Below are 8,717 nucleotides of genomic sequence, written 5' to 3' on the forward strand. Positions count from 1 at the left end.
ACAGATAGGATTCTTACGGTAACAGCTATGCAGCCAATGACGTTACTGTTTCAGAGAGGTGTTTTTTTCAATAAATATATTACACAGAACAGAATCATATTTATTTTTACAACAAATTGGATCTTATCCTGAAGAGTCTGCTCTGTAGCAGAGCTAGACAAAGAATGTAAAGCTGGCATTTTATTCTTGTCTCAAAATGATGTGATGCACTGAATTGTGCACGACATAATATAATGTTATATAGCCCTGAGTTTTAAAAGTAATACCCAGTATGGATAAGCAGTAATGAAATCACTTTCTTTACATGGTGCTTGGGGAAAGGCAGGCATTTTTTAAGAACTGTCTTTCTTGCTCAAGAATGCAGAGGACTGGCAAAAGGCAGCAGTGGAGATGTACCAGGCATGTCCAGTACCAGAAAACTTCAGTACTCTTGAGAATTTGCCATTTCTGTTGTTATATTGGCATACCTGTCTGATCAAATGGATCTCTAGAAACCAGTGCAATTCCTTTGACTAGTTTCCCTGGGCAGATAAACACAATCCTTTGAGGGGACTCATTGAGCCTTTATTGTGAAGTGTGCCCAGGGCTGGAGATGCTGCAAGTGCCATCGCAACTGCAGGGAAACCACCCATGGGAAATTCTAGAAAGTAACAGGTTCCAGAAATTCTGCTGGTTTTAAGATGACATTAAAATCTACGAAGAAGATATTATCACATGATTGCTGATACTTGGTAGAAAGGAGTTCCAGGTCCCAAAAAAATCCTTTAAGTCCTGTACTCCTGCTAGGAGATGTGGGACTCTGATTCTTCAGCCAGCAGAATCTTACTGGTATGGACCTGGTGTTAGTGAGCAGACAATAAAGCTTGACATTTCTGTTCCATCTGCAGAACTGGAAATAATGCCTCAAAGTACCTGAAGTGCCTCGTCATACAAAGGGAAACACAAGGACCTAAGAGACAGTGAGCACAAACCCATTGAGGAACAGGTTGGTCAAGATGCTGATTGCAGAAATTGATAAAAACTTCCTTAGGTGACGTGACTTGGCTTCAGTTATTTTTCTGTAATCGTCATCATGGAATTCATGCCAAACTCAAAAGATCAAAAAATGGGGACTGTTTATAGTATACAATGAAACCAATCTATACAAAGCTAAATTCATCACTGATGTAAAACAACTGTCTTCAGTGAAGTCTTGCCAGAGTTGAATGCTGCTCTATCGCACTGTGTATGTTAGAATGGTTTCTAAGATACTGATCACAGCAATACAAATAATTGTATTTAAAATATTCCACTGCCATTCTTTTTTTGTTCATTCCAGATGAAAGTACTCTGCGGATGGACACGAGTCATGTGTAGCCTGGGGCCTGCAGTTTCCATTCTTGCATCTATGAAAAAAATTATATTCCTGTAAAAATAGCCGGACATTTAATTGCATTTCCTATGGGTATTGAAGGCTGTCTTTCCCAACTGTTTTGTAGGTGTAGCATCGGGCATGTATCTGCACCCTTCTGCTCTGCCCCTGCGGTCATGGACTGGGCAGGAACTGAGAAAGGATCCCTGGAAAGCAGCTCCTGTGCACAGGAACAGACCCTTCTGTGGTAGGGGCTGGGACTGCATTTCCATTATAACAAGTACTGGTCCTTTCAAAATGAAATACTTGAGTTATGAACCTGCTTTAGAACAAGTTAGATTGTGTTGGTATGAAAAGCCAGGGTTTTTTCCACCTGGTGCTCTAGAATCTGACATTGGCTTAATTCGTTTTCTTCAGGCTGTCTGATAAATAGCTCCAAGGAAAATGCGATCTCCGCATCCATTGTAAGAGAAGAAGCAGTTCTGAAAAAGGTGATAATTGAAATTTATTTTTTAATGTAAAGTATTTAATCTTTAATCAACAAGCACATAAGAAAGGGATAATATCTTTTAGAAGGTCTGCATAATGTGTTTCTGAGCAGCCTTGTCTTCTGGGAGCCCACAGCCAGTTCCTCTGAACTATACAAACATCCAGATTAGATCTCTTCAAAACATCCTGTGCACCTGTTATATGGAATAGCTTTTGAACAGCGATTTGTGTCCTTTTCCATTTCAGAAACATGTAGAAAGAACCCCCATTTCGTTTAGGATCCAGGCACAGCTTTGAAATGAGATTATGCATAAGCTTGCTGAATGTTAAGAGAAAATGCCCTCCCATCCCTGAAAAAAAGCATTTGCTCAGGGGCGTTTTGCTAACATGTGATGCACCTGTGTGTTCCTCCCAATGTTCTGTCCAGGACTTCATTTCTCTAATAAATGTTGAGTGGGTTTCTTATGCTTATTGATCAAAAGCTGTTGCCAGGATCACTCCAAGGGATCGTTATATGGGAGATCTCCTTTTCTGGGATACAAGCTAGTGCACAGTTTGTCCTTTGGCTCAGATCTGGCACTCATCTCCATGTTTTTTCTCTTCTGAATTAGAGACAGTTTGCAACAATGTATCCTATTTAAGACAAAATCATTCTCAGATTATCTTAGGAACGTTCCTCCCTTGAATTTTGTTACCTGCTAGCCACAGGAGTACAAGATACCTGGTGGTGCTTAGCAAGTAACTAATAACTATAGAAATACATATAAACTATTACTGAATGGTACTTGGCTTGGTTTTTTGATAGGAGAGGGATGAGAGCAGAGTGGGACACCAAGAATGAGCTGGATCCCTGTCATGCTCTAAATATGTGGATGCACAAAAATATTACATGAACTCTCATGTGGTACTTCACGGCTGCGAAGAGACCATGGAGCAGTTTTTGCCATTGTTTCTCTCCCTCTTCAAAAAATGACCCCTCTTTATTCACTTTTCTGTGCAGTTGCAGGAATAGGAAGTGGTAACCTTGAATCCCATAACTCCTGCCTTTTTAGACAATTGAATGCATATAGGCCAAAACTGGCATCAGTGAGCAAGGCAGCTGCAGCACATTCCAAATATTGCTCTATTTAAAGCATCCCAAGGCTCACAAGAACAACTGCAGAGGCAAACCTTAAAACTTGCCAATAAAACTAGCAGAGAGGGGAATGGCAGAACCAGGTAAGATGAATGGGTAAATGTGAATGTAAAAGTGTAGTCTTTAAACTCGTAAATGTGAGTAATACAAAGTGAAAATACTCAGCTATTTTATTCTTGTATGATACACTATTTTATTTTTCAGTAAGAAAGTGTAATCAGTTTAAAAGCTAATTCTAACAGCAATGAGTTTAAAGTAGCTTGGGTTCCTCCTGTATTTCTTAATCCTACCAGTTTTGTTTTCTGAATGTTTTCTTTTGTAGTTGTAATTTTGGCTAATTTAATAGAACAGAACTGTGTAAAATGAGTTACTTTGACAGCATTTTAGATATATACTGTCTGTGCAGCTGAAATCTGAGTGTAATACTAGGTGAACATATAATAATCTAGATTTTAACCCGACAAAGCCCAAATGGCAGAGCAAAATGAAATTTTAAAAATGGCCTTTTCGTTATAAGCACGTTTCCACTTTCTCCAAGGAGAAAATGCATTTCATAAAAAAATCCATTTTATATTCATTGCAATTTTCTCTTTATTTAAGTGTAAGAGATTTTGATGGTGAATCATCCAGAAGTTTTAATGTGATGTTAGGTGTGTACACAGTTGTTCAGGTAGTACTTTTCTTTGTAAAAGTAACTTTTTATATACATCTTCATAGCTATATTGAAAGTCTTTATTATCACCCTTGTTTTGCACCACTACCACTGTTATCTAAGGATAGTGGAATACTGCTAAACTCAGAACAGGTTACTGAATGTACCTGAATGTTTCCTAATTTTAGTTTTCATTGATATCCACAGAAATTATACCGGTATTCTACCAGGAATTAGTACTTAACCATATTTCACGTTAGTAGGATGTGTTTTGTTATGTGTGTGTAGGGTGGGGTATTTTGGATTTGTTTTTTTGTTGTTGGTTTGTGGGAGGTTTGTGTTTGTTTTTTTTTGGGGGGGGGGGATATAATTAAAAAAAAAAAAAAGTCATGTGGCCATAATCTCTCAGCACTAGCCCTTGGGCAGCAGTGGCGACTACCCAGGCCACTGGGCTTGACTGCCTCCCACCCACAAGTGCCTGTGTGCCCTGCCTGGGGAGACACACACCTCCCTGGAAACCTCAGGGAGCAGATTAGAAATGGTTGGGCAACCTCACTGAAATGAGTAACCGCAGAGTTTGCATGGTTTTTAAATACGAAGCTGGCAAATGCCTTCAACACAAAAACCTGTCCATGTCAGTTCTGTGGTTAAATCAGATTTCAGAGCACCACAGCCTCTACAGACAGCACACGAGAAACATGGAAAAACTTGTCTGTTAGGACTGGCAACTGGGAGACAGAATCACAGAACGGTTTGTGTTGGCAGGGCCCTTAAAGCCCACCTAGCTCCAGCCCCCTGCCCCGGGCAGGGCCACCTCCCCCCAGCCCAGGTTGCCCAGAGCCCCGTCCAGCCTGGCCTTGAGCCCTGCCGGGGACGGGGCACCCGCAGCTGCTCTGGGCAGCCTGGGCCAGCGCCTCCCCCCCCCCCAGCACAGAATTTCTTCCTAATATCTCATCTAAACCTACCCTCTTTGAGTTTAAAGCCATTCCCCTTGTCCTGTCACTACATGCCCTTGTAAAAAGCCCCTCTGATAGTCCTCCGGGCATGCCCTCACATTCCCTCCTAGTCTGCTGCCCAGCGTGGCGCTCAGACTGCCATCCCAGTGATGGGTTAGCGCTTTGGTTGTGTGTGTGCATGTGTAGCCTGGATGAGATACGAAGAAAACCTGCATGAAATTCTGAGGCATTTTGGAGTAGGGAACATAAGTCTGTGAGTTTGAGCTTGACAGGCTCAGGCAGGGAAACATTCCCCTTTTTTACCTGCCAAGCCTCTGCCTGTTTAAAGTAAACGGGAGTTTTTCCACATGGTATCTTGGGGTATCCTTGTCAGTGCAGTTGGGGCCAGACATTTCAGGGTGAAGGCAGCAGCTCGGTGAGACCAGAGGCATCATTTTGCTCATGGTAACTGGTAAGAGTTTTGGCTGACTACGGTCAGCAAAACCAAGCCAATGTACAGGGCTGGATAAAAGCTAAACCCTAGGAAAAAAGAAGATCGTGGTCAGGTTAAGTTTATCAATATATTTAGGCTGTGTTTAGCTTGGAAACCTCTGCTGCTGTATCCTGTAGTTGAGGGATCCTTGACTTCACAGTGGTACTTGGGCATCCCGTGCTGGGCAATTCCTGGGGCTTCTGACTTGCAGAAGCAGAAAGCTTGAGGGTCTGTTTATCATGTGCAGAGGAGCCCTGCTGTAGCACAGCAAAAGTGCTGTGTGTTTGCTGCTCTGAGCAGCCTCCTTCTGTTTATTTTGAGATAAATTTATGTTTGAAGTAGAGAAAGATAACTACAATGGGGGAAAAAGAAAGCAATTTGTAGCTAGAATGACAGTTTACATACATAGATCACAGTGAGATTCCTTTATTTATTCTCACTGCCATCCAGAATTGGCTTTTTTATTTCATCAGGCTCTGGCTTAAACCCTTGAAGCCAGGTCTGTTTAAAGCAATACTTCTGACTGCTCCTCAACAACCCACATTTCCCTTGGTATTTGCTTACACGTGCACTCATTCAAACAGCAATTATAATGAAACCTCACGTTTTAGGGTTTTAGCTGGTTGCCTGCCGGGGTCAGTAAAGATTTCGTTCTTTCCAAAACACAGTTGCTTAGAAGGATTCTGCTCCCTTGCTGCTAGTCCCTCCACACCCCATCACCACCACAGGCTGGGAAGCAGACAATGTGGATCTTCTCCGGCTGGTGGTGCCCACAGCCTTACTCCACGGCAAGGGTAATACTGCTTCTCAGGTTTAGGCTTGGGATAGTTTTCCCTTGGACCAAATATCAGGACCTTGGAATTTGTCACCTTCTGAGGCCTTACGAAGGGGTTACCTGCTTGGATGTCTCACTCTGCCAAGCCCTATAGCCTTGTGCATGTCTTGCACTTCACTGTCTCCCGCTCATGGCATAAAATACTGTCTTCCAAGCAGTTGCTTTAGTAGAACTCAACTCTTGGGGTATCTTGTCCTTTGACATACAGGAGATCAGACCAAATGCTCTCATGGTCATTTCTGTTCTTAAACTGTGAAACACAAGTACTCCCAATGGTGCCCATGAAACTCTATCCCTTGGAGCCAGCTGCTTGCTGCCTCGTGACAAATGCTGGGCACAGCATTCCTGCTGACCCTTCAGGACATGCCTGCCTCTCTTACCTTACTGCATTTAAACTGGATCTCATATAACAACACACCATATTCAGTAGGCACAACAGCAACTCAACAGAGCTCTGTCAAAACTCTTCCATGTACTGTAGTAGGATCCAGCCCTTTATTTATAATAGAACCTTTAGAAAAAATGGCAAGTAAATAGAAATGATTCCCATCAGAAGTAGCTTTACCTTACAAAGTGTCAAAGGAATAACAGACTTTAAATGAAATGGGTGAGGGACTCCCCTGTGTCAAAAGGACACCCCAGCTTCAGTGCAGGGTTTTACCTTTTTGCTGTGCCATTGCTTACCTGCTTGATATTGTAATGGCAGCACATGCAGATTTTCTGTCTGTGTGTTCTCTCTTTCCCTCTAGGTAGATACACCATGTAATGTCATGGTGAGATGTGTTTGTGTTGTGCATAGCTTTACAAAAGCGATGTGGAAAACTTTAATTTATTAAGCATCCCTCCGAAGTCTGTCTGCTTGATCTAAACTGTGCAAGGTGTTGTGAATAGTTTTAAATTATTTATTAATCCCTTCAAAACCCTGGAAGTCTTTTAACTGCAGAAAGATGTGCTTTAAAACACTGTAATATATTGGTAAGTAATATGATCTGAAAGGCTGATAAGCTACTTTCTGGCAAGCTTCTGCTATTTGCAGGAAACTGATAGAAGGGTCTTTGAAATTCTGATGCTGTACAGAAACGTATTTATATAGAGCTGTAGTTCTGCTTTCTGCATGCTCCTTGAAGACCCGTTGGCTGCATGGGACTCCACATCTCCATGTAATTTTTTAGCTTGTTCTATTAATAGTGGGCAATACAGGCAATATGTTGCATGTTTGTGCCTGGCCCAACTCGGCCAGGCAGGTGGTACATCCCACTGGAAACTCTTTATGTTATTTTCTTACTTGAAAGCGGGAAACACTCTTGCAGTGGTTAATTACATCAACCTTAACTACTCCGTATCGCTGCAGTGCCAGGATAGGAGAGGGCTAAGTCGGGCATGGTGTGCAGAAAGCATGGCCTGATGCACAGCTGCTGGCAAATGTCCCTCCAGGGTGTGGGAACTCATACAGCATCCCCTCATTGCAGTCCCAGGTGCATTGATCTTAAATAGGTGTGGTGTTAAATAATCACTGTATATTTGGTTTACTGTTGCCAACCTAACAAGGCTTCTAGAAGGTGTTGTACATGTCAGCAATTGAATCCTGAATCTGCCAGGACAGCTACTGTCAATAAAGTCCAGTACAGATGTTCTCCTGGTGACCTATGGGGAGCAAGGACAGAACCGTGCTTTCTGTCTCCCCGTACCCTGCTTCTTTTGGAAGTGCTAACCCTTGTACGTATCCGATTGCAGAGGCCACTGTGTGGAAATCTGTTTGGGCTTTTGCTATGTATTCCCATTAGAAGGCCTGCCAAGATATGGTGACGTAGTGCTAAAAATAGCAATCATAGATAACATGGCCTAAGCTCACAGGTATCTTTTTGCTCCGATAATTGTGGTTTTGATGTGTTTAATTTAGTGAATTTGACATCAACGTAATGTGGCCTTTCTGAAAAAGACCATCTTTTCTCTTTCAGCCCAAGTCCCACTTTCACATCTTGTTGTACCTATACTCCTTGCCGTTGGCTGGATAGTGGGTTGTGCACTGATGGTTTACATTGTCTTCTCTTGATGGAAGTAAGTGACTCGTGCAGTATCACATACTATCCACGCTTTCTTTGGTTTGCACTGCCACCTTTTTAAATGTTATTTTCTTTGTCTTACAGGACAGAAGAATTTACAATGATGTTTATTAGAAGAATCTGGAAGCTAAATTGAAATTTCTATTGACTAAAATTTGTATAAAATGAGTTATTTATAATATCAACACTGTAAACATGGTGTATGCTTTTTATCCCCAACAAAAGTTTTATGTGCTAATTAGAGCATTAAGAAGAATCATCAAACCAGTTTACCAGTTTTAAAATGGTTTGTAATTGACAGAGTAGTTTTTGGGAGTCCAGTGGTAGGTCCGATACCTGCCTGTTCTGCAGCCTGTTCTTCTGTTGTTGCCACCTTGAATTTAAGCAGTATTGGAAACAGTATTCCCCGAGTTAGTGATGCAATGGTGGGCAAAAAAAAGAGTTAAGCTCATTTGTGAGGTGTGCTGAGCTGGGGGAGAAGTATCTCAATGTATTTGGGAACATTTTAAAGTGAGTTAAGACTTTTTTTTTTTTTTAAGTTTTGTAATAAAAAATAAACTATTGAATTTAAAAAGTTGAGGTGGTACACTCTCCCTATCCCAAGGTCTGAAGTGTTAGTGTCTAAATTTTCTGAAACTACATTAACTTCCTATTTTAAAAAAGCAGTCAGTCATACAAGCACACTAATACATAAATCAAAATAAGTCCTTTAGAAAGGCAGACAGGAAAACATACCTGGAAGCAATGCATCCTAAAATATATGA

General features: G+C 41.5%; 1 protein-coding gene across 2 annotated transcripts; it reads left to right on the plus strand.

The window, feature by feature from the left end:
• Positions 1–1,308: 1,308 nt before the first annotated feature.
• On the plus strand, positions 1,309–8,484 carry STRIT1 (small transmembrane regulator of ion transport 1). Of its 2 annotated transcripts, none has more exons than XM_037407331.1 (3): positions 1,309–1,598; positions 1,769–1,842; positions 7,849–7,933. In XM_037407331.1, exons 1-3 carry the CDS (start codon positions 1,493–1,495, stop codon positions 7,903–7,905), a joined length of 237 nt encoding a protein of 78 aa, XP_037263228.1. In that variant the 5' UTR covers positions 1,309–1,492; the 3' UTR covers positions 7,906–7,933. The 2 variants fall into 2 exon arrangements, with proteins under 2 accessions (XP_037263228.1, XP_037263229.1); XM_037407332.1 differs by lacking the exons at positions 1,309–1,598; positions 1,769–1,842 and adding exons at positions 2,848–3,058; positions 8,038–8,484 and having other exon boundaries at positions 7,849–7,948.
• Positions 8,485–8,717: the final 233 nt, after the last annotated feature.

Source organism: Falco rusticolus, chromosome 13, assembly GCF_015220075.1.
Source record: "Falco rusticolus isolate bFalRus1 chromosome 13, bFalRus1.pri, whole genome shotgun sequence".
In the NCBI taxonomy this organism is placed as follows: domain Eukaryota; kingdom Metazoa; phylum Chordata; class Aves; order Falconiformes; family Falconidae; genus Falco; species Falco rusticolus.

Excerpts from the sequence above, each read along its gene's own strand:
- STRIT1 (XM_037407331.1), top strand. The coding sequence starts at position 1,493 with ATGTATCTGCACCCTTCTGCTCTGCCCCTGCGGTCATGGACTGGGCAG. Across the intron at positions 1,599-1,768 it reads CAGGAACAGACCCTTCTGTG|GCTGTCTGATAAATAGCTCC; the intron begins GTAGGGGCTGGG and ends CGTTTTCTTCAG. Across the intron at positions 1,843-7,848 it reads AAGAAGCAGTTCTGAAAAAG|CCCAAGTCCCACTTTCACAT; the intron begins GTGATAATTGAA and ends TTTCTCTTTCAG.